Source organism: Equus przewalskii, chromosome 6 (assembly GCF_037783145.1).
Source record: "Equus przewalskii isolate Varuska chromosome 6, EquPr2, whole genome shotgun sequence".
Taxonomy (NCBI): domain Eukaryota; kingdom Metazoa; phylum Chordata; class Mammalia; order Perissodactyla; family Equidae; genus Equus; species Equus przewalskii.
This window is the reverse complement of record NC_091836.1, coordinates 42836109-42862183: the sequence shown is the minus strand read 5'-3', so window position 1 is coordinate 42862183 and position 26075 is coordinate 42836109. Positions and strand designations below refer to the sequence as shown.

The 26075-nt window shown below is 41.6% G+C and overlaps 1 protein-coding gene across 4 annotated transcripts in view; it reads right to left on the bottom strand.

Moving 5' to 3' along the window:
* JAM3 (junctional adhesion molecule 3) overlaps positions 1-25000 on the bottom strand; it is a 65438-nt gene extending 40438 nt beyond the window's left edge. The window contains exon 1 of one of the 4 annotated variants that reach the window (XM_008523751.2): positions 24830-25000. In XM_008523751.2, the coding sequence (XP_008521973.2) occupies positions 24830-24962 (133 nt within the window). In that variant the 5' untranslated portion in view covers positions 24963-25000. Of the gene's footprint in view, positions 1-14055; positions 15416-24829 lie in introns of those variants that run through there. The other 3 variants (XM_070623511.1, XM_070623513.1, XM_070623512.1) reach the window with 3 other exon arrangements.
* Between the last annotated feature and the right edge of the window lie 1075 nt (positions 25001-26075).

Genomic DNA, 26075 nt, shown 5'->3' with positions numbered 1-26075 from the left:
TTTAAAATGGAGACAGGATTAAAACCTAGATATCCTGTCTCACAGTCCAATGTTCACTCCACTAGGAAGCAGTACCCTTACCCAAGTCACTTCCCTGTGACCCTCTCTGAACTAATACTCCGGTCTCATCTTCAGCAAATCAAACAGTTGTGCTTATGGTTAAATGGCATCCGCCATGAAAATACTCTGTGGTTCCCAGAGCATACCACTTACCACATACAGAACCAGCATGGAAATCCACATTTTAACTTGTATTTAAATGACAGTGCCATTCTATACACGACAACAGAAACTTGTCATTACCATCAAGCAGCGTGTGCTAAGCTCAGAAGTCAAGTACACTGTGAAACTGCTCCTGGTTGTTTTGTTTAAGAAGCCTACAGAAGGAGAAGCCATGTGTCACAGTGTTTGCACTGTTATCCCACGTTAGGTGTTTACAACAGAGGCACTAACTCCTTGAATTATGAGTAGCACCATGCGCGGCACCATGCATCCTGGCTGACCACTTACACTGAGCGCAGTTTATTCCAAGAAGATAAAACATCACTGTGTGATTTCAGAAAATTAATCTCAGATTTGATTCACTCATTCTTTTGCTTAACAAATATTTGTTTAAAAACTAAGGAAGTAGCACTATACAGTGGGTTAAGAGCTCATGTTCTAGGATGCCTGGGTTTGAATCCTGTCTCCACTGCTTATCAGGTCTTTGTGACGTGAGTCTCATTCAACCTCTCTGTTTTCTCATCCATGAAATGGGGGTAAGTACAATACTTCCCTCTTAAGGTCGTGAGTTAAGCACGATAGTGTACGTAAAGTGCTGGTTACAGCCCCGACACACAGAAGGTGTTCAACCACTGTTAGCCATTAGTGTTGTTATTATTATTATATTAAAGAACCACTTTCTAGGAGGTTAGAGTTTCAGTGGTGTACAAACCAAGACTGCCCTCAAGGAGCTCAAGGAATTGGGAAATGGGACTCAGACACGTAAAAGATGGGAATTTCAAAGTGGTCTTAAAGAGAAGGGGAGTCTAATTGTGAATTTTTAAGTTCTTCTATTATCCATTCAATTTTTAGCTCCCCAAGGGATTTTCCTCACCACCTGGGCCATCAGTCCAGACAGCTTTGAAAAGCACTCATAATTCCCCTACATCACACCTCCTCCCCAGCAAGAAAGGTCCTGTGGGTGGAGGGGGCAAAGAACACTGGATGCCACGCAGAAAGCAGGCACTCTCCAGACGACACATGAGCCCGACAGAATTAACAGTCACAGGAAGTTGTCTAGATCGGAAAAAAGTGACCACTTCATTGAAGAGCCAGAGAAAGGGACTAAAAAAGGGAGAAGAGGGGATTCACCTCAAAGTACCCTTCTAACCAGAAATGTAAGCTTGAGAATAGTTTATCTAATCCATGACATTACAAATGACAAGTACTGTCTCGTCCCTAACACCACCACCAGAGAGAATGAGAGGGTGAGGGCGAGAAGGATCTAAAAAGAAGCATTACGTTTTGTCATTGTCAGTGCCATCGAGTGGATTCCAACTCCTAGGCACCCTGTGTGGGCAGCAGAGCAGAACCCTGCCTGGTCTTTTCGCACCATCCTCTCCCCTTCCGGTGCCCTATCAGATGATGTTCTGCTGCTATGTACAGGGTTTTCATGGCCAATTTTTTCAGAAGTCGGTGGCCAGGTCCGTCTTCCTAGTCTGTGTTAGTCTGGAAGCTCCACTGAAACCCGTCCACCATGGGTGACCCTGCTGGTATTTGAAATCCTGGTGGCACAGCTTTCAGCATCACAGCAACACAGACACCACAGTATGACAACCGACAACAGACGGGTGGTGCGGTTCCCTGACCAGGACATGAACCCAGGCCACAGCAGTGAGAGGCCCAAATCTTAACCACTAGACTCATTACGTATGCACCCTTAAATCCCCTTCTAAGTAGTGGGGAGTGAGCAAGAAAAAGAAAATCTAGCAAATGGAAACAGACTTCAATAACAGTGTTGATATAACTCCGAAACCTGTTCCCGGACCTGCCTTTCCCACACCAAGTGCCATTTGCATCTTACATTTCTCTCCTCTCACGCCTGCCTCGTGCAGCATAGGTGCATTTACATGGAGATTGTGTGGAGACTCTGACTTAACCCAGAGGTGTGTCTCTACGGGAAAAAGCAGTGGGGAGATATTCTGGGAGGCGAAGCATGCTTACCAAGCTATCCCTCACAAATGTTGGCAGGCAGAGCTCCACCTGGCCAAGGTCAGAAGCCTGGCTCCGAATCCAGTTGGGAAGCTCAGTATACCATAAAAATCAGGCTCAGAAAAATACAAGACAAAATGTTGTTATTTGTCTAATTCACAGGCCAGTGCATTACGACAATGCCCTCAAAGATGCCACAAAAAGAGGAATTCTCCGCCACGCAGCCATTTTCTTAGAGGTATCCCTAACATGTAGGGAAGACAGCTGACCCACTGCAGAGACTGCACACTGTACGCTTGCCCCACCTGTGAGGAGGCATTCTGGCCTCAGGAACTACTGGTTCTAACTTTAGATATGCAGGAAAAGCAAAATCCTGCTCAAGAAGAACTAGTTTACTGTCCCTCCCAATTCATTAAAGCTAATTTTGCAAATCCCAAACATCTCACATGAGTCTTCTAACAGGTTTATCTGGTTTTGGTTATGGTGCTTTTTGTAAGAACTAGCTGGTTTCATTCACAGACCTCTTTCAAAACAGAGGATTTTAGTTAACTTGGAATTGCTCTTGGTTTTCCTCTCAAGTTAACTTTTAAGTCCACTCTCTCCTTAAAAAGCAGCCCACCTGTGAGTGAGGTGTCTGCATATACGTGATGACATATGTATGCACAGTGTGGATGCAGTAAAAGGAATCTCGGTCTTCTCCCCAACTACAAGACTTCTCCTGGAGCGCAGAGCCTGAGTCACGCTTTAGCACAGGGCCCTGTGTGCACTGCAGGCACTCAACAAACACTGACCAGACCCAGGGGATGGATCTGATCCAGAGTTCTTGGGAATGAAGTAGAAAAAGTCACAGGAGATGTTCCTGTGTGTCCATAAAATGTATAGGTTTATCACACACTGAAATAATTAGAAAAAAACTAACATAGTCCTCACAATTGTGCAAGCACTAAATTTTCATGAACTCAACAACTAGAGCCCTTAATAATGGCATAAACTCAGAATCAACCTTACAGTGCCAAGAAAAGTATATACGTGGAATAAGAAAATTAAGAATAGATTTTTAAACTTTTAAAAAACCTGAAGATCACTCCCTAAAACTGCTTTCCATGATTTTGGGGATTTATGAAGTGGCACCTTATAATATAAAAAGAAAATAAGAAAACATTAACTTGAGGTAAACATTATTTGGACAGAAATACAGCAAATGTTATTTAAAGTAAAATATAGTTTTAAATAGTTCTTAATTCTTTGCGATTTGGATTTTACATTCCCAATAATGCCTCTCTTTCCCATTAGTAGGAAAAAATCTAGAGCTGACTGCACAACCAGAAGTCAGGCTGCCCCTCAAAACCAGCACAGGCTAAGTACGCATAAGATATAAGACATCTCTTTGCAAAAGACATTAAGTCTGTCACCAACGCTCCAAAGAGATTCATTAAAAGCTTCCAGAGGCCCTTGAGAATTTCACCAAGTCTCAAATGAAGGCGTCCTTGATGTACCCTGTTCCTGGATGGATGATGCAGGGAGCCAATGACCAGATCAGACTCAACCCAACGTGGAAACATGGCCTGAAATGTAGAACATCAACCACAGATATTAAAACCTGTTTCCACCGTTTGCCAACTTCCATAATACTTACTCAACAAAGTCCTTCTTAGAAACTGACTAGTAAAGTTCAAACTATTGGGGAAGGAAGGAATGGTAAGGGGGAATTAAGACACATTTGCTATTTTCCATTCCTCTCTTAAGGTGTTCTCCTCAACCCAGAAGCTCTGCCTGAAGCGGGCACAGGGGTGCAGAGGGGACCACAAAGGCTTTTCTAAATTATGCACTACAAATGAGCCCCTCAAGGGCAAGGCTATATTCCGGCCCTCTTCACAGCCCCCGAGACACACAGATATACTTTCTTGGTAATGCCCAAACAGTTCTGGAAAGTGCCAAGCACAATGTGAGCACTCAGCAAACATTTAATGATAATGCTAAACCTAATTAAATACACTAAATTTGGTGAATTATGAAAAACCACTAACTGAGAAGTCCTTATTGACCGGTACAGCAGAGTAAAAGTAATTCTGGCCAGCATCTACCAAAGGAAAGAAGAATCCAAACGCCTTCACTGCTGGTCACTGAGACCCTAGCACAACAAAGAAGTCAGTTCAAAGCACAGTGCGGCTGGAGAGGACCAGACAGAGCCGGCTTTTGCTGGAAGGAAGGCAGAACAGGGGCGGGAAAATGCGGAACTAGCTTTTGGATAACAGAACTGAGGCTCCAGAGAGACTGCCTTCCATCTAGTGGAAGAGCAGGTGATTAGAGGTCCAAGTAAATGTCCACCCAAACACTGGGCCCTGGATTGGAGAAAATCTTAAAGTGGAGGAAATTCCCAGACATTGCTATATCCTTGCTGTGAAGCATGAGTGAAACAAAGAGTGTAAAAGCACTCTGTGTTTGTCTCCATCTACAAAGCCATAGGACCAGCCTGCAGACCCAGAACTTCCGGATGGAACTGAACAGTCCACAGAGATGAGAGAACACAGGCCTTTCCTACTTACGCTCAGAGCTCACTGCAGTGACAGCAGCTCATCACAGAAATGAGCCCTTGACAACGGCCAGATGATGCCAATGGTTGTCTTCAAGTTCAGCAAAGAAAAGATGATTCATTTCCTGTGTATTAAATTTTAGATTTATGTTGAACAAATGTGACAGACAAAAAGTTCAACAAAAAAAGAGAAAATAAACCAACCTCGTTTTCCCACCTGTTAAAATTAGGTTTTGTAACAAAATAGTCCAAATGTAAACAGGAAAATACATCTGTTTGGAATATCTTCTAAATATCTCTTTCATACACAAATACAGAAAACTCCTCTTTTTTCCATCGGTACAAGACTACTTTAAAAAGTCTCGTGCTAATATAAAATCAGGCAAACTGAGTTAAATAATTAAATAGGAAAAAAAGAGTCTAGGTTAAAACACTACAGAAGTAGTAAAGTGTGCCTGTGCTATTAACTTGCCATGTGACCATGCGCTAAATAGGAGCTACTCGTTCACGCTCAAGAAGAAACTCAGTGCAGTCATGTGCTGCATAGACAACAGTGGTCCCTTAAGATTAGCGCCATACAGCTAGGTTTGTAGTAGGCTGTACCATCTAGGTTTGTGTAAGGGTACTCTCTGATGTTCACACAGCTACAGAATCGCCTAATGAAGCATTTCTCAGAATTTACCCCTGTCATTACGTGACACATGGCTGTATATGAAATTCTTTGAATAGCAGGGTCAAAGATAAAAACTCAGGTTTCCAAATGCTTGTGTCTTTGCCTTCCAACCATTCAGTCCATCCATTCTACAGCAACCTAACCCAATATGCCTTAAACACTAACATGCACGCAAACCACCCAGCTTCGGTTAAATGAAGATTCTGATTCACTGCTCTGGAGCTGAGCCTGAGACTGTCCCTTTTTATAGGCTCTGGTCTAGAGACCACACCTTGGGTGGCAAGGCCCTAAACCACACTTCCCAATGACCTCAGAGTTAAAATGTGGCAGTGCTCCCAGCAGGTGCTGCCCTTGCTAGGGGCGGCATCTGCTAGAACACATTTTGGCAGCAATGGTGCCCCTATTTCTTCCTCTCCCAATTCGGTGATAAAGTCAATCCCTTTGTGTCCAGGAGACCCTGTGGCCACTGTAACCTCACCCCACTAAATCTTCTCCCTCTTCTATTACCCTAGGAGTTCAGGTGCAGGGAGTAGCAGGTGAGGAGCCCCAACTGGATGATCAGGATTTTTGTGAGTGCGTGTAAGGGTGCAACTGGTTGAAGCTCCACTCAGGTCCTGGCGCTGTGGCTCTTCCCTCTCTCCTTCCCTCTAGGATGCCACCAAGAGCACCCTGAAGCACAAGTTTCAATATTGTGGATTCCTTGATCACGGAACAGACTAAAAAGGATCAGAGAAGCAGGTAGCGAGCCTATGGAAGAGGAGGTTCCTGACTCTGTTTACCCATTTCCAAAGCAGTAAAGAGAAGCTGGTGAGCACCATCATTGGCAGTGACTTCCCATCCCTGAACCCAACTGCCTTGGTCAAAAACAGCAGTGCCTCCAGGAAGCATATTTAGGGATCTTAACATATTTATTAGCTCCTAGAGAAAAGAATCCATTATTAGACTTTCAGATACTCACTACCAAGCATGTATTTTAACAGATGTGTTATGAGTAAGGAAGGAGACTGCTGCCTAAAATATTGGTTCCTTCATTCTTTTATTCCACATATACTGAATTTTACTGAGCACCCACCATGTACTGTCCTGGGTGCTAGAGATACAGTAAACAATGCCTATTCTCATGGACCTTGCATTCTAAGAATACATATATAAACAGCATCCTAATTCTACATACATAATTAAGTATAATTCAAAGATGCTATAAAGAAATGTACAGGTGGCTATGAAAGCATGAAATAGGAGGTACCAATCTGAGGGATTAGGAAAAGCTTCCCTAAGGAAGTGACATTCAGGACTGAATCTTATAGGTAAGTAGGTTCACCTGCAAAAAGGTGGCAGAACATGGGGCTGGCCCCGTGGCCGAGTGGTTAAGTTCGCGCGCTCCGCTGCAGGCGGCCCAGTGTTTCGTTGGTTCGAATCCTGGGCGCGGACATGGCACTGCTCATCAGACCACGCTGAGGCAGCGTCCCACATGCCACAACTAGAAGGACCCACAACGAAGAATACACAACTATGTACTGGGGGGCTTTGGGGAGAAAAAGGAAAAAAAAAAAAAAAAAAGGTGGCAGAACATGTCACACGTACCAGGAAGCACGTGCAGTGTCTCTGAGCATGTGTGAGGAAATGAAAGAAAGGCACAGAAGTGGGACTACAGTGAGCCAAGAGGCAACTGACGAGTGAGAGAACCAGAGAAGTAGAAAGAAACTCAAAACCGCGAGCTTAATACTAAGAGCAATAGGAAACCCTGAAGGAATTTTAAGTAAGGCAATGAAAAAAGCAGGATACAAGACGATATTTATGAGGCCAGCCCTGTAGCATAGTGGTTAAGTTCAGCGCCCTCCGCTTTGGTGGCCTGGGTTCATGGGTTTGGTTCCCTGGTGTGGACCTACACCACTCATCAGCCATGCTGTGGTGGCATCCCACATGAAAAATAGAGGAAGATTGGCACAGATGTTAGCTCGGGGCCAATCTTCCTCAACAAAAAGAAAAAAAAAGGATATTTATAGTATAAAATCAATTATTTCTAAAAATGTACAAACAACTAGAAGTAAATAAATATGTTAAATTGTCACAACACTGTCCTGATAGAATTATGAATAATTATTTTTCTTATGTATACTTTTTAAATTTACCAAATTTATACTGTACATAAATCCTTCTTATAGCAAAAAGAAAAATCCATGCCCCTAAACAGAAAATGGTACTGGCTCCCTTCTCCCCTTGCCTCATGTAATCTTCCCATCATCACATGCATTCATTTGCAGGACAAATCCTTGACGCCAGACTTAGTTTGCTATAAATCCTAAGTCACAATTCTTCTTTGCCCCTCTACTCTACCACCAAAGCTGTAACTCAAAGAACCACTTTTAACGGCCCTTGGTGCTAGGCCAATCCACAGTGTCTAGCTGTTAGTTCCATCATCACATTTTTAGAGGAAAATGCCACTAAGGATACTGATGTCCAGTGAAAAGAAGGAAATCTGTAAGAATCTTAGCTGGCTGATACTCAGCTTAAGATAGTTTACAATATACTTAAGGGGGAGGAGTGGAAAACAGCCAGTAAACATCACCATGGCAGATAATCACACGAAATGTCTAACGGCTCTTATTCCATAGTTTGTCTTAGTCTGCAAATCCCTGAGTTTGGGAATTCAAGCTCTTTCATATTATGAATTCATACATGTTCAGAATCATATTATGCAACAACCCAATTATACATCTAAGTTCAAAGATTTCAATAGATTAAAAAAAGCACTTTCAAAGCTCAGCATTTCAGGTTTTCAACACTGCAGTAGTTTGGAGTTTTCAGAAGATGTACAGCTCTGCTACATAGCTGTGAGAGAAAAGACCCTGCTATCAAGAGCACGTGAAACCCAGAGACGTGCTCAGCACAGAGCTGGAGAACACTCCAGAATGCAGATGTTCACACAACTCACCCTGACTTTCAGGCAAAGTGTTTCTTATGGTTCTAACCTCTCCTACTTGACACTGAGTTTCTTTTCTGACAGTTAATTTTACCCAATTTGCTCTTTGTCATCTGGTTTTCCTTTTTTATGTCTTCCCCTTCATGTCTCTAAGCCAAACCTGAACTTTTATATATTGAAAACCCAGGATATGAGGATGAACTGAAACATTAGATACGGAATTAAACAACCAAATAAAACTTACTAAGTGCTACTATGTGTTCAGATTTTTCATTTACCAAATTTATACTGTACATAAATCCTTCTTACAGCAAAAAAAAAAATCCATGCCCCTAAACAGAAAATGGTAAGTAGGTAAAACTGGGAAGTAGGTAAAGTAAGAAAGTGAGAAACAAGAAGGTTCAGCACAAGCCTAAGGTAACACACTGATTTGATTTACTGCGTGGGCACTAGAGTCCAGAGAGACCCTCTAGTACTCTTCACTGGCACAGAATCCACTCGCTTTCAGTATCCCACATATCACATCCAGCTTAAACTCACCTGTATGACTTATATAACGCAAATCGAGCCCTTCCAAACCGTCTATTCCAATTCCTCTTACTAAGTGTCACTCAGGTATTTGTTAAGTGCTTAAGGGCCAAGGAAAGCAGAGATTCTTCACGAAGTATGGAAAAGCTTTGCAGGTGGTGGGTGGCAGTGACGAGCAAGACATCACTGGTAAATGTGGAGGATTCATCGACCTCCGTGTGGGTGTCCAAATTTCAAAGGTATGCTACTGCTTTTGATATGGAATGAAACTCTGAATTAATTTAAGGTGGGAACTGGGGAACTGGGTTGGGAGCGTATTAATAAAGTTGGGTTCTAGTTCCAGCTTCACTACTTAATATATAAAGTGATCAAAAGCTGGTTACTGAACTTCTCTAGGCCTCAGCTGCCTTTTTTTGAATAATCTCTTACAGCAGTGGTCCTCAACTGGACCTTGCATTCTGAATTTCTAACCATACATACATAAACAACATTCTAATTCCACATACATAGTTAACTGTAATTATTGCCACCCATAGGACACTGAGAAAGATCTGGGGTCATTTTTGGTTGTCATAATTAAGGGTGCTACCACCGGCATTTAGAGGCCAGGAAGGCTGCTAAATATGCTAAAATGAACAGGACAGTCCCACACAACACAGGACTACCCAGCCCAAAATGTGAATAGTGCCAAGGTTCATAAACCCTGTCTTACAGTATCTTTCAGCTCTGAAATTCTATAATCTATATGCCTGTGTGAGTTGAGAGGGGCAAATATTACCTTTATGGGTAGCAAACTTAACACAAAGGGATTAAATGACTTGCTGAGATCATGGTGTTACGTCAGTGGTAAACACCAGGTCTCCTGATAACCGGTCCAGTTACTGAGAAACTAGAATTGGCCTATAAGACAGTTCCTTCTTCCAGAGAAGTCCAACACGAACAACCTTCAAAGGAAGAGGAAAGTTTCTTAAAGTATCTTACCTAGCTGGGTCTGTAACAGACAGAATCCAAGATTTGGCTCTCTCATAGGTGCCTCTACCTAACTAAAGCTGCCAGAGTCTCAAGACTTCAACTAAAACTTTGAAACGAGCATGAATATAATCTGTGAGAGAGCAGGGAGGCCAGACTTTAACATCCATATTGCTCTGGTTTAATGCCCAACATATGGTTTGTTTCAGCATTTTGTGAAAACTATATACTCTCTGGGTCTTAAACAGAGGAATTTTATTTTTTTAGTTACAGGGTGTTCTTTCATACTCTCCCCTACTTTTTCTTAATATACAAAAGAAAGCACTATGCCTTTCATCTGAACGGCTCCTAACATTATATGGCACACTGATCTCAGGACATGAAACTCTGATGCTCCATTTCTCTAAGTGTTTGGGGAAAGGCAATACTAAAGCTCTCAGGCGGAAACAGCCAATGGAACATGGAGGCCAATTTATTCAGACGGCATTTTCGTGCACTGAACTCATCCATTCTTAATAGCTATTTATCTAATAAGATGCTTATTTTAAAGTTAAACTTACTGATTTATATTGGCACCTCCTTTTACTTAAAGATATGCTGGAATTTCCACTGAAACTTTTCTTATTCAAACTTTGCTAGTTCGGGCACGAAAATTTCCCCCAGGCATAAAATGTCTAATCTCTTCTACAAATATCATTGAATCACTATTAAATACAAAAATATCAAAGATAAAATTTTCTTCTCTACTCTTGAAACTTAAAATTAGCTTTCTGTTATTTTTAGAAAAATTCAGGACATCAATCTGTACTTCAGATGAAATATGTTTCCTACATAGAAAAAATAAATTTAAAAACTTGCCTTCTCGTAAAAATAAGCCATCAGGGAAACTTTAATATGAGAAAATTCCTCTAAATCAGGATTGTAACCTAAAGTTCTGGAGAACAAGAGGACTAGTGACACTCTAGATCCCAGAGGCAATAAAGCAAAGCAAAGAATGCTAACGGTTTACACTTGCAGAGCATTTTATAATTCACAGTACACTTTCACACAGAATCCCATGTGATTCATGCAACCATCCTGTATGGTGGGTATTACAATGTCCTTGCGATAGATTAAGAGAATAGGGCTCAAATATATTAGGAGACAACTGCAACCTCAAAACTCTAAAGTATCAGAAGTCAAAGTGGAAACCAGGTCTTCTGACTTTGAATTATTTTCAAAGATTAAGAAACAGAAAAATTAGACCATGGTTTCTCATCTGTCAAGGCTGCAATATGTTTGAACAGAAATACTTGTCAACCCCCTTCTAAAACTGCCAGTGAAGCCCCTGTTCTTTCTCAAACCCACAACTAACGAACAGACACCTCCCTCCAGAGCTTGCCCTGTTCCCTCTTCAATGAGCATCAGCATACCTACTGCAAACATTATGCTAGGCATCGGACAAGGCTTCTGCCCTCAGCCCACAAACTACTTGAACAGTCAAGACACACACCAGGAACACTATATTGTCATTAATGACTTAAATTAGTAGGTCAATACAACATCAAAGGATACAATTCAAGGAAGACTACAATTGAGGTGAATCCAAGTTTGGTGGAGTCTGACACTGATACAGTTTTGAGTCCCTCACGAGGAAAAATACAAAATTAAGAATACAAAATTAGGTACAAAGTAAATGTTTATCAAAAATGAGACCACAAACCACAAAAAAATTTTATAAATTTAAGAAGCTAGCAACACAAATATCACAAAGTCTAGAAAAATAATATTTTTATTAACTCCTTGGTACTCTATAATCTTTCCTACATGTTTTAGGATGTCTGATCACTTTGTCATGTGCCAACGACTTTATAACACTGTCCATGGAAATAAAAGAATGCTAATTAAGACTTTCCTTCAACATGGCTGTCAAGAAATTAATACTAATACTTTAGGAGGGGCTGGCCCCATGGCAGAGTGGTTAGGTTCGCGTGCTCCGCTTTGGTGGCCCAGGGTTTCAACGGTTTGGATCCTGGGCCAGACATGGCACCGCTCGTCAGGCCATGTTGAGGTGGCGTCCCACATGCCACAACTAGAAGGATCCAGGACTGAAATACACAACTACGTACTGGGGGTATTTGGGGAGGAAAAACAACAAAAAAAAACACTTTAGGAAAGTATCTTTCCACTTCATAAATCATTATTCATTATCAGTACTATCATAGAAAAATGAAATATTCATTATTGGCAAATCATGTAAAGTGTTAAAGATTGTTGTTAAATTTGGGAAAACCTCTATCTAAAGTTTCTTTCACATTTAAGCTGTAAGATTTCAGGGCATTTCAAATTTTCTTGTAGAGTTTCTAATCTTAAACACTCTTTGACATGAGAAAACATTACCCACCTTTTCAACCACATCCTCACTACAATGGCATTACAGGAGCTCAAAAGTGGCCGTCACAGTGGGCCCTACCACTTCATATGACAACCCTAGTAAGTCAAACAGCACAATGGAATACTCCTGGAAGCCATTCCTCACTGAGATGGCCTGCAACAGCAACTGTACAGAGCAGTGACTGTGGACCACATCAACAATCCCACTAAACCAGAAAGAATGTGTTTCCACCTCCCCTCAGGTGGGGAAAATGCCTGTGGCCATTACAATGCGACCCAACCTAAGGAGAAGCATGACAGGGAAAGTGGAGAGGAGAAGAGGACAGTCTCAACTGAGTGCAGCTGCAGGATCTAACGTCTACAAATTTGAGGACACCTTGCTGGGATGAAATTCAGGGCCTTAGAAGGGGTCTAAGCGAGGAGTCCAAAAGCCTAAGCTTGATAAGCTTCACTTTAAATGTGCCTCTGAGTAATTAAGGACCAAATGAATTACAGTAAAGTAGTAAGAAAAGTAGTAGCAGCAGCAACAGTCAGTAATAACAATAAATTTCTACCACCTATTGACAAAAAATAAAACCCAACACTGAGAGTTTATTATTATACTGGGCCCTCTGTTAAGCACGTTACATAAATTATGTAAGTAATTTTAATTTTGCTGTCTTAATTAGTGTTATTTTTGTTACCATTTATTTAGATACGTCGATAAGAGCTTTACATATAGTCACTCATTTGCAAACAATCCTATAAAGCCATACATTACTCTTCTTTTACAGATGACAAGTCACAAGCAGAGCTGAGCTTCAACCCTCGGTCTAGCTCATACTCTTCCTGAGAAATAGGAATTCAGAAGAGGAAGAGATCACTCCAGGCTGGGAACTGAAAAAGGCTTTGCAGAGAAGAACCTTAAGCTGGGCATTAGGGAAAGAGTAGCAATGAACAGGAAAAGGATGCTGTGCACTGGAGGTAGATGGACCATGATAATGAAACATAAGTGCCAATACACAAGGGTTATTCAGAAGACAGTGATGAAATAATTCTACAGAGCCAAAGACCATGCTCCAAATCTTGCCATTCCCCCCAAAAAAGTGAATTAAAGTCTTATGATCAATTTTCTCATTACACAGCCATAATCTCATAAAAGAAAAGAAAAAAACAACCTTTCTCTCTATGGAAAGGGTGGATGTAGACATGCAAAGAAGTGCCTCATCTCTGTCACCCCAAAACTCAAACCCAGCAATTCCTCCCTTGAAGGCCAGGCAGTGACTTCACTGGAAACTAAAGCTTTACAACCAAGCACATCACGTTATTATTCCACTATAAAGGAGGTACAGAAAAGGGGAGGTCATGAGGCTTAAAATTGGAGCTTCTAAACCCCAGCTACATTTTCTTCCTCGAGGTTTCATTAGATGTGGCTTTAAAAAATGTGAACTCAAGGGCAGGCCTGGTGGCATAGTGGTTAAGTTCGTGCGCTCCACCTCCATGGCCCAGGGTCCACCAGTTTGGATCCTGGATGAGGACCTACACACCGCTTATCAAGCCAAACTGAGGCAGCGTCCCACATAGAAGTATTAGAAAAATGTACACCTAGGATATACAACTATGTACTGGGGTTATGGGGAGAAGAGAAAAAAACAAAGGAAGAAGACTGGCAGCAGATGTTAACTCAGGGCAATCTTTCTCACCAAAAAAAAAAAAGTGAACTAGAAGGTGCTGCTCACACACAAGAACAGAAACACCCCAACTTTTAACAGATTTTATTTACTCTACACGTAGAAAATGTACTTGACAAGAAGAGCAGAAAAACAAAATCTGTGAGATGAAGAGAGAACAAAACACAAAAACATACTCCTCCTCAAAACTTACCAGACTCTGAATTCACTGGAGGAATAGTTTCCTGTAATTTGCAAACAGCACGTGGGATTTTAGCCACAGGGTAAGAATAGGAGAGAATATTTGTTCTGGCTGCAATGAAGCCCAAGTCCCTCATCCAATGTTATGAAACATCCTTTCAGGCTTCTTCCCTCATCACTGCTAGAAAGAGAGAGAGGGCCAAGGAGAAAAGAGAGACAGAGAGACCACTACAGACAGACACCAGAGGAAGATGGAGGAGTCGTCCCAGGAGTAATGTCATCTCAGCATCTCATTCTGTTTTTCATGTGGCTTAACTGCACATCTCCTGGAGCTGTACTGACATGAGGAAACACTGTAAAAATCACAGAATTAAGCACCTCTAAAATCACATGCCTACTTCATTTTTCCATTTAAATCAGTCTTCACTCTCTGACCTACCTTCAGAATAATTTAAATTGGAAATGTATAGAGAATATGAACAGATGTTCGACACTAACAGGCATCATCCATAAAATAGTCTAACAGAAAAGTCAGGCTATAACAGGATTAATGGAAAGAAAAAAAATAATAATAAAGTAACACTTTGGTTTACCACTCCTGAACTCTCCATGCATTACCATTTATTTCAGAAGACATTCATTCTAAGGATGTCCCCCACAAGAACCCTGAGCCCTGTGACAGGCTTCTCAACCTGAGGTGCACAAATGATCTTCTGGGGGGTTGTAAGCCCCCAAAAATAGTATATAAAAATTTTCATAGGTGTACATTAAAGTGCTTTTTGAAGGAAAGTGTCCATAGCTTTCATCATTTCCTAGAAGGAATTCCAAACATAAGCTACTTTATGGATGTGCCCTCAAGGTCTGAAACAGTGCCTGGTAAATTCAAGACACTTAAATATTTGTTCTTACTGAACCACTGCTCTAGAGATCCCCAGCAAAGGTTCTACAGCCATTCTTTACTACCACTGGACTACAAAGTTAGACCAAATACAGTCGGTGAAAAATTCATACCTGATACCAGGAAATCAAACTGAATTAAGATACCAATACAACCAAATAGCTACCCATTTTTTCCTTCATGGTAAACAAACACAGGAACTCTTAAAACACTAGATCTGGTAAGTAAGGTTGTAGCAGATTTAAAAAAAAAAAAAAAGCCTGAACTTTCCCAATCTCTTAGAGTGGAAGAGGGTTCCAAACCAAGAAACCCTCTAAACGCGGCTCTAGAGTGTGGCTCTGAAACACTTCCAAACTTTCGCGAGAGGAAGGAATTTCTGTGAATTAGGTTTTCAAAACCATCAAATGCACTTTTAATTAACAAATAAAGTAATTCAAATAATCAGGTAAAAATTCTCTTTTTCCGATAAAATCACTTCTTGGGATCTGAAACTCATATACCTAAAGCGAGTTATCTAATATGGGGAAAGAAATGTGGACGTTTGGGTGGTAGTGAGAAAGAGAGATGGTGTTTAAACTACTTTCAAGTGATTTGGATTAAAACCAATATTATTTCCCCAAGGTCCAAAGACGAATCAGAAGCCAAGCTGGGAAATAAACTCAGAACGCCTGCCGCCCGACACCCGCGACGCTGCCCTCCCTCCTCCCCCGACGACGAGCGCCTGAGGCTGCAGACAAGGGAGCCTTCCTGAGATGCACGTGGTCCTCCTCCTCACAGCACACCGCGGAGCCTTTTGGGGAACCAGCATTTCATCTAAGAGCTGGAAAGCCCAAGGTTACCTTTCCACTTTGCCTCTAATTGTCCTCACCTCAATCTGTCAGTAGCAGATTAAGCTGTTGCTTTTCCAGGTGCCTGTGTCGTGTGCAACAGCTGTAATTCTCCAAATTTTAACTTGCTGTATCTCGAATGATAGATGATTGTTTCTCAGATAAACCAATCTGAGGACAGAGACTATGGCTGCCCGATTGGGAAGATCTTTAAAATAGTGTAGCCCCATCCTTAAAGCAGGATGCTTAGCAAGAATCACACAGCCCCTCATCCCAAGTGCATCAGAACTCCATGGGGGTATTTGTGCTCTGAAAAAACATAGCCAACATTTTGATTTTATTTTATGGTTGAAAAATGAAAACAAAGCATTACTCTCATAAAATGAGCCTTTAAAGAAAGGGGTGGCTCTTACATCAATCACAAGGGGCTAGGTTAAGTAAAGCTGAGATGCCAGTTTCCAGCAGTGTAGTGGACGAGATAATCCGAAAGGCCTCTGCACCCCAACAAGACCCTGTGTACACCATAGTTTTTACTACATCTCCAGGCTTACAGTAAGTGGGGGAATCTTTAAAAAGGCAAATGAAACAGCTGTGGGATAAAACCAGAAAAAAATAAGATGGGTGGGCGTGTGACCCTGAAGGCAAATGCTCATTTTTAACACTTCAGTGGAGCTGTGCCCCTGGGCCAGCAGGAAAGCAGAGACACTGTGCCTCAGATTTTCAAATAATGCCAGGGACCCTGAAAGGGGAACAGCCATCCCAGGGCCCGCCCAGTGGGAGCATACTCTCTCACAAAAAGCATCCTCAGGTCAGGCCCAGATTTGCAGATTGTCATCAAGCAAAGATCAGCTTCTGAGTGAAGAAAACCAAATCATAAGAGTCATAAGAAACAACAAACATTAGATTTAGATCCCCAAGAACTTCAGATATTTGAAGCATCAGATACAGAATATAAAACAGTTGTGCATGAAATGTTTAAAAAATAAAAAAGGAGTAAAAAAAATGAGCAAGACACCAGATTATTAAAAAAACCACAAGTGACATTTTAGAAATGAACAATATAATTGGTCAAAAAAAAACAAACAACATAACTCTATGTGTTGGTTAAATAACAGATTAGATACAGCTGGAAAAAGAAACAGATGTTAAGCAAAGCTAAATAGATAACCCAGAATAGCACAAAGAGGGAAGAATATGAAATTATGACAGAAAAGTTAACAGTCTAGGAAGACAGAATGACTGAACATAGCTAATCAGAGTCCCAGAAGGAAAGAATTAATAGAAGATAGGCAGTATATGAACAGATAATACCTGAGAATTCTCAGGAAAGATATAAACTCATAGATACACAAAGTATAACAAATTAACAAGGAGAATAATTAAAAAGAAATCCACTCTAGACACACTGTAACATTTCAGAAGATCAAAGACAAAGAAAATATCTTTAAAGTAGCTGGAAAGAAGAGAGGCAACCTAGAAAAGATTGATGATATCACTGACAGCAGACTCCGCAGCAGTGATAATGGAAACCAGAAAGCAGTGTTATATAGTCCAGGCTCTAAAACAAAACAACTGTCAACCTAAAATCATGTATCCAGTAAATCTATATTTCAAGAACAAGATTAAAAAAATATACTTTCAGATATAAATACAGTCATGTGCCGCATAAAGACATTTCAGTCAACAACAGACCACATCGACAACAGTGGTCTCATAAAATTATAACGGAGCTGAAAAATTCCCACCACCTAGTGACATCTTAGTAATGTTGCAGCAAGAGAAAAGGAAACTGTAGGAGAAGAAAAAGAATTCCCAAGAAAACTCACGGTGAAGGGTTTAGCAGACGCTTCTGGTGCAGACCACAATGAGCTCCTCAAAAAGTCTGAAAACATGGACCCCAACACAGGAAAGTTTTCATTCATAGAGAGGAATTAACTGCATTAACTGCTTACAAGCAAATCTATGATGAAAAAAAGAAACAAACCAAGCAAACCACCATGCCCATATTTCTGAAAAGAGTGACCCCTCCTCAAGAAGAGCCTCAGGCAGGTCCTTCAGGAGGTGTTCCAGAAGAAGGCATCGTTATCATAGGAGACGACAGCTCCATGTGTGTAACTGCCCCTGAAGACCTTCCAGTGGGACAGGGTGTGGAGGGGGAAGACAGTGATATTGATGGTCCTCACGCTGTGCAGACCTAGGATAATGCGTGTGTTTCCGTCTTAGTTTTTAACAAAAAAGTTTGAAAAGTGAAAAAAAAATTTAAACTTTAAAAAATAGGAAAAAGCTTATAGAATAAGGATATAAAAACAACATATTTTTGCTCAGTTGTACAATGTGTTTGTGTTTTAAACTGTTACTACAAAAGAGTCAAAAAAGTTAAAAAAAATTTAAGTTTATAAAGTAAAAATGTTACAGTAAGCTAAGGTTAATTTATTATTGAAGAAAAACATTATTTTTTATAAACTTAGTGTATCCCAAGTGTCCAGTGCTTACAAAGTCTGCAGCAGTGTCCAGTAAGGTCCTCGGCCTTCACATCCACTCACCACCCTCTCACGGGCTCACCCAGGCAGCTTCCAGTCCTGCAGGCTCCGTTCGTGTAAGTGCCCTGCACATGTGTAGCATTTTTTATCTTTTATACTGTATTTTCACTGTACCTTTTCTATGTTTAGATGTGTTTAGATACACAACTACTTACCATTGTGTTACAACTGCCTACATTATTCACACAGTAACATGCTGTACAGGTTTGTAGCCTAGAAGTAAAAGGCTATACAAAATAATCTAGGTATGTAGTAGGCTATACCATCTAGGTTTGTGTCAGTACACGCTGTGATGTTCACTGAATGATGAAATCGCCTAATGATGCCTGACTGTAAATATGAATTCAACATTAAGAGACTACCCTAAAAGAAGTGACCTTGAACTACTGTTGTAGCTTCCTAACTGACCTTCCCTCTCCAATATTCTTGAATATAACATCAGATTTATACTCCTAAAATCATTTTAAAATATCACTTCCCTCCTTCAAATTGCCACATGAAGTTCTAGAACCTACATTATAAGGTCCAAATTTCTTAGTCTGGCATTGAAAGCACCACACAATCTAGTTAGTTTCCAATGTTCTCTTCGATGGACAATCTGCCTCCTCAATTTACTAGCTGTGATCTTGGGGTGGGTAATTAACCTGCCGGAGCCTCAATTCATCATCTGCAAAGTGCAGCCTATAAACCTGGCTGCTGAGATCAATTAAGACAGCCAGGTAAAGCTATCACACAATGCCTGGCACACAGTTCCTTTTCAATAAAAGGTAGCTGTTACTATTTATCACTATAACAACTCATTGGTCCCGAAATACAACACATGCATTCCCAACTCCACACCTTTGCTCATATTCTTTCCTCCACTTTCCTGGCCCTCAACACCTCTACTCCCCAAATCTGCACTATGTAAATCAAAATTCTCTCTAAAACTCCAGCTTCTTCTTGAAATTCTCCTCTACCAAGCCAACCCAGAGTAAACACATGAACATTTACCAAAATGCTACTCTGTTAGTGATCTAAACTGCACGTTCCTTCTGGTTTGGGGAGGCACTTACCTCAGATTTCCCTGGTCTACTCATGGAAAGCTTTCCTGCCATGAAAACGAAGACTGTCAAATAAACATGGATTGGCTGATTAAGTTCTAGCACCCTGACAGAGATACTTTAGAGGAAAAACACAGGGCAAAAAAAAAAAGGCGGCAGCTGTCTTAGGATGTGCTGCGCTCTTTGAATCCTCCAGACAGCTACACTTCACTTGGAAGACATGAAATGTTTTCCATAGAGAAAGACATCCAACAAGGAAGTCTGTGATGGGCGGGAAGAAGTGATAAGGGTACATGGGCTGACAGCTCGTTCAGGAAACATCTTTCAGAGTCTATTTTCCAAGGAAGTCACTTTGACCTGGTCTTCCTATCACCCAAGACAAAGAAAACAGGTCCTCCAGGAGCTGCTCGGCTCGCACATGCAGGTGTTCCATAAACACTGGCTGGCTCTGAGCAAGCAAACCAAAGCAACAACTCAGGTTACTCTGCTTGTTCAAAAAGGGGAGAAGCAGATACTCTCATCAGCTCTCTTTCAGTTCTCCACTGAACCACCTGCTGAGGATGCCACAGTTAGCTCCCCAACCCAAAAGCCAGAGACAGCGAGTCTCCCAAATGAGTCACAAGAATGCATGATCAAACAACTAAACTTCAAGCCAGCCCCTTTCATCCATTGTAACATTTCTTAAGGAGCTAGAAAAAGGCACAATGCACATTATATTAAAAAAAAATCCTCATTAAAGAAAACTTGGGAAAAAAGACAAAAGAACCAGCCAGGAAAACAGAAAACTAGAAAACAATCAGATATAAGACCCAGGACTCAAAAACTGCACCTATCAACAGTTTGGTTCATTACCTTTCAGAGGCTTTTTCCCCCTAAGCATAAGATGTTTTGCATAATTATAATCATACAGTATACACTAGTCACACTTGCAGCTTGTGTCACTTACATTATATCATAAGCATTTCCCCACATTTTTCTTCCTCTCAAACTCGTATAACTGCATAGAGTAGATGGCAGAAAGATTTTTAAGTTAAACCAAGTCAAGAAATACTTACCATTCTCTTTCTTCCACAGAAACTACTGTAGTAAAAACTGAGAATTTCCAAAAGATCCTGGAACTAAGATACATAAAAAATGTCTAGACACATAGGAAGTGTTTAAGAAATGTTAACTGACTTTCAAGTGACAAAGAAAACATTTACTATAGTCATCTCTGAAAAGATACAAAGGAAATTAAGTTCAGCCTCTGTTCCCACTAAATTTTTAATAACCTTGAGAAGATAACACGCATTATACCCAACAACTACAGCCCCTGAATTCAGCGGGCAGTCGGCCTAGCTGCACGGCTGTGCAGGCTTTCTTCACTGTGTGCCCCTAGCATGGAGAATGGTGCACGGCGCATTAGAGACACTCAGTCAGTGTCTGCTGTACTGAACTGAACCACAGACTAAGAGCTATGCTTATTTAGAGTCAGGAAGGATCACTGTGAGCTGAGGTTAAGTTAGGCAAAGCAGACAGCATGAATATGGCAGAATTTGATTTCGGCAATAATTTACAGAAAGGATGCTGAACCACAGAAAGAAGCCTTGGGATACTTTGAAAACGAAAAATGATGTAAGAAAAAATGTTTGAGGGGCCGGCCCCGTAGCCAAGTGGTTAAGTTCGCACGCACCGCTTCGATGGCCCAGGGTTTTGCTGTTTGGATCCTGAGGGCGGACATGGCATTGCTCGTCAGGCCATGCTGAGGCAGCGTCCCACACAGCACAACCAGAGGCACTCACAACCAGAATATATGACTATGTACTGGGGGGCTTTGGGGAGAAGGAGGGGAAAAAAAAGATTGGCAACAGTTGTTAGCTCAGGTGCCAATCTTTTAAAAAAAAAGTTTGTATAGCCCTAATTTATTAAAAAGTCTGGACATTTCTACACAACCAGCATTGAAACTCCTGCTGTACATATTAGCTACTCATGGGAAATATAATATATAACACATAACAGATACTACTTAAAAACAAAACACACCAACACAAAATACTACAGAATTCCTTGACATCAGAAACAGGGGCTCATGCTCAGGAAGCTGTGTGTGTCATGACAAGTGCAAAGAGGCAGCAAATCGAGGCTTTCCATTTCCATATAGAGTACCATAGTGGATACTGTCCTTGCTAAACTAAGTGTAAAAAAATGTGCTTACAAAACGTTTCTTTCAGGGGCTCTTTATACTCCACGGAAACTATTTGCATGTACTGTTAGCATTCAGAGGGTGGATACAGAAAACTGAAATCTGCATTCAGCCCTGAGAGCATCACATTCACACCGCCTGATCACAATCATACCTTAAAAAGAGAACCCAACTTCAGGACTAGGGTGCCATTCGCAGACTCCTACATCCTAATTTCATTCACACACACATTTTCCTTTCTTTTACCCCACTTGTGCTTTGAAAAAATTCAAAGAATTTATGGAGAAAGAATTTGGAAATATCACCTCTCTCACAGCTGCTGGTTGTATTAAATCCATAGCTGCTTCAGTTACATTATGTGCCATCTCAGAAAGTGTGCTTCCTACAAATCTAGTTTCTTTCAAAAGAATTGATTTAAGCCAACCCTATTGGGCTGCCTTAAGAGCAAGTGACACAGAGCTTAGAAGTCGGGGGTACGATTGTTTTGTCCGGATGTAACACTGCAATTACGTATGATTAAGTATCTCTAATGGCTATCCGCTCAGCCTTCCCAGCCCGAAACACTCAAGAACGAATGCCTACCAACAAGTCATCTGGGAATGAACAGCTGATTTGAAGCACTGCATGCTTCGGTGCAGGCATTCCTCGGTCTTCTGAACACACGCACTCTCACACACACATCTGATAATGATTTTATCTGTCAGATAATTAAAAGGAATTAAAACAACATAAAATAGGTCATTCTTAAAAATGTTACAAGAGTCCAAACAAACGAAAATGGAAAATTTAGAATGTTTTTTCAAAAACTTCCTGAAGGGGCTGGCCTGGTGGCGCAGCGGTTCAGTGCGCACGTTCCGCTTTGGCGGCCCAGGGTTTGCTGGTTCAGATCCCGGGTGCGGACATGGCACCGCTTGGCACGCCATGCTGTGGTAGGCGTTCCACATACAAAGTAGAGGAAGGTGGGCATGGATGTTAGCTGAGGGCCAGTCTTCCTCAGCAAAAAGAGGAGGATTGGCAGCAGTTAGCTCAGGGCTAATCTTCCTCCGAAAAAAAAAATTTCCTGGAAATTTTGATTTTCAGATTTTGCTAAGCTTCGGCACACAAACTGTCTTATCCCAAGAATACAAACTGCTCCTGTTTTAATTCTAAATGAAGCACTTCTCTCCAGGACATCGAAGGATTTGGAAACCCAACAGTAGTTACTGCCTAACCACTCAGAAGAGACTTGTGGCACAACTTTTGTAAAGTTCAACTGCACCTGCCACCAAAGGAGTATTTTATACACAAAGCACACAGATTGGAACATTTGATAATTTGGTGAAACTGAACCATAACAAGAGCTCACTGTCAAATGGAATAATACAAGTAACCAAAAATTGGACTAACACAAATGGTTGAAGATTTCCAAATTTAAGACACATGGGATATCATCCTAAGCAAGTTACTGAATCCTCCATACTTCTGTTTCTTCATCCATAAAATGGGCAGAGTAATAGTAACAACCTCTTAGAATTACCAATATTAAATGAATTATAATAAATTAAATTCTTATAATAAAGCCTGGCAAAGGGTAACTAATAAAGAACGTTTCTATCAGGGACCGAAATTTTTTAAACGAGAACACTGAAAAATAATAGCAATTGAAAAGAGTAATTATAAAATAAAGACACAGCTGTCATGACATGTTGAAGAATAAAATTTTCAAGGTATTATGGTATGTTTAGAGTATAACCACAATAATGGAAAAAGAGCTCCCTACTAAAAAAGATAGCTACCTCCCTTCAAAGTGGATTAACACATCCTACCACCTTGCTTCTTTGTCATTAGTTCTATTTTGTAAAGTTTGACTCTTCTTTCTATGCTCTGCAGGTAAATTCCAGCCCTTGATATGAAGAAAGCCACAAAACTAGCCCCTCTTGGGGAGCAAAGCCAGAAGGAAAGGGTCTGCGAAGTCCTCAGCATCTTCTAGTTTCATTAACAAACCACTGAGTTGAAACTCACTCCCGAACTAAATTGCCAAATGTTTCTGCAATAAAAACTGCAAACTTTCATGTGAAAAGAACTTTTCAACAATAGGGAGTTGTTCTAGTCTGTGAATAGGACAGTGTCAGTGTGACCAACAAAGCTGGGAGCTGGACATTCCTGACACCCTTGTCCTCTGGCTAGCCTTTGATCATTTCTATCTCCCAACCACATATGTTTTTGGAAATCACCTTCAGGCAAAGTATATAGACAACATCTAGACCCTGCAACTTATCCTTCATCATGGAGCCCTGTTTCCACAGCTTGTGTCTCAGACCCTCACTTTTTCCTACCACCATTATGAACATCCCAAAGGAAAAAGCATCAAACACAGGAGTGCTTTGTTTTCTGAGTGCCTCCACCCCCACTCCCACACAGTCACTTCGTGTTTGAATTTGTATATTCTGGAAAACATCATAAGATGACAATGGCAACTAAGCCAAACAACAAAAGGACCTAACAACTGAAAAAAGACCTGGTTTGGTTACCTGCGGATGGCCACCAGGGAAGACGTGTGGTGTAGTGCTTTAGGTAAAGTGGCTTTGCGTCTGTCTTCTTTACTCTTACTTGGAACGCAGTCTTGGAAAAGAGACTTGACTTAGGTCTTAGTTTTCTTATCTGAAAACGGCTTAACAAAACCCACCTCACAAAGTTGCTGTAAGGACTAAATGAGATAACGATTCCAAAGTGCCTAGTATATAACATATGCTCACTAAAGAAAAGCTATTTTTGTCCTTCTGTCCAACTCTCCTGAGACACAGGAATCTAATGAGAATTCTAGACCGTGGAAAACACAAAACAAAACTCTCCGGTTTATCAGCATGTCCTGATCAAAATGGCCCAGATGCTATTTCAGGGTAAGGGTCTGCGCGGTCTTCTAGGCGGGCTGGAGACAAAAAAGGCACTCGCTTTCATTGGGATCTGTGCCGTGTTATGTCCAGGAAAGGAAAGTTGGGTTTGCCCAATTCGGTTCCTTCGTGTACAGCAAGAGAAAAATGAGCGGCAGATGCGCAAAGGGCTGCGCCCACGAAGCCAGCCAGGCCCGGCGCTGCGCCCCCCGGCCCCGAGGGGCCCTCCCGCCGCCCCGTGCGGGCTCGGCGCCCGCTCCGCAGGGGCTCCCCGCGGCCCCGAGCGCAGGCCGAGGCGGCGCCCCCGCGCGCAGCGAGCCCCGGCCCCTCCGCCCAGCCGACCGCTATTCCCGCCCGGCCCGGGGCCGGCGCTGCGGCCCGCGCGCTCCCAGACCCTGCGCTCCCCAAGGCAGAAGCGCGCGCTCACCCCTGAGAAGCAGCAGCAGGCAGAGGTCGGGCAGCCGGCCGCGGAGCCCAAGCCCGGGCCGCCGCCTCAGCGCCATGTCGCGGGGAGCTGAGGGGCCGCCGCGCGCGGCGCCGCTGGACTTCCCGAAGCGCATGCGCCCAGCCTGCCGGGCCCCTGAAAACCGCCCCTGGTTACCATAGCGACCACCGGGCCCGCTGGGCCGTCACCATGGCGACAAAGGAAGCTGAAGTCTGGTTGCTATGGATGCAGGGATGCTCCGGACCGGGCCCATAGGATCTCTTTCAATGAATTTCGACGGGGGAAGTAAAGAAGCATGGTCAAGAGTGGGGCAGGGTAAATTTCCATAGCTATAAAATGAATCCACCACTACAGATCGGAGAAGGAACACTCAATTAAAATTTGAGATATGAAGTGTTTCTTATTTTACAAATGAGGATGCAGCCCAGTTATGTTGGAAGCATTATTGACTGCACCTCTTTTGAGACCCCGATTCCAAACGTGATGGAAGGAAAAAGCACTGTAATCTATTTAAAATATAAGCAAGACATATATTATACAGAACACAATAGTGATGACTTTCTAAAATAAACATAATCTATAGTTTCGGTGGTAGATCAAAAGCATGATGGTATACCCAATAGTTTATCCTGCAGAAAACAGGCTAATTCTTTGCTCTGCTTTCTGAATATTGGGAAATAGTAAGGCTAGGGAGGAAAAATGGAGCCGAATCTTATGAGGACAAGCAGACAAGATGAAGAGAAGGATGAAATGTACTAGAAATTGGGCCTAAGGATGCAGGACGTTTTGAGTGTCATTTAATACTGTGCAAAATTCTTGAAATAGCTTGTATTATATCTAACATAGAAAGTACCTCCCTCATGCTCCAGGAAACAACAGCTTAAAAGGAGAATTCTTAGTCATTAGTAAAATATGCCAGAGTTTCCAACAACTCCTATTTTTTAATGTTTAACCTAAACTTCATTTTTCATTGTCACCCTACTTTTTTAAGTATATTTAGTTTTTACAAAGTAGAACGGTATGTATAATTTACACGTATACTAAATTATGAATGCCAAAAAACATGAAATAGATTGAGCTTGTTGCCAAGGATATGCCTCAACTTCCATCACTATATGATCTTCTTTATAAGTCTTTATAACTGCTAAAACCTTTGCAAGTGTGAATTAATTACATTACCCCAAATCTCATAAAGCCAAAATAAAAATAATTCAATCACTTACTATGA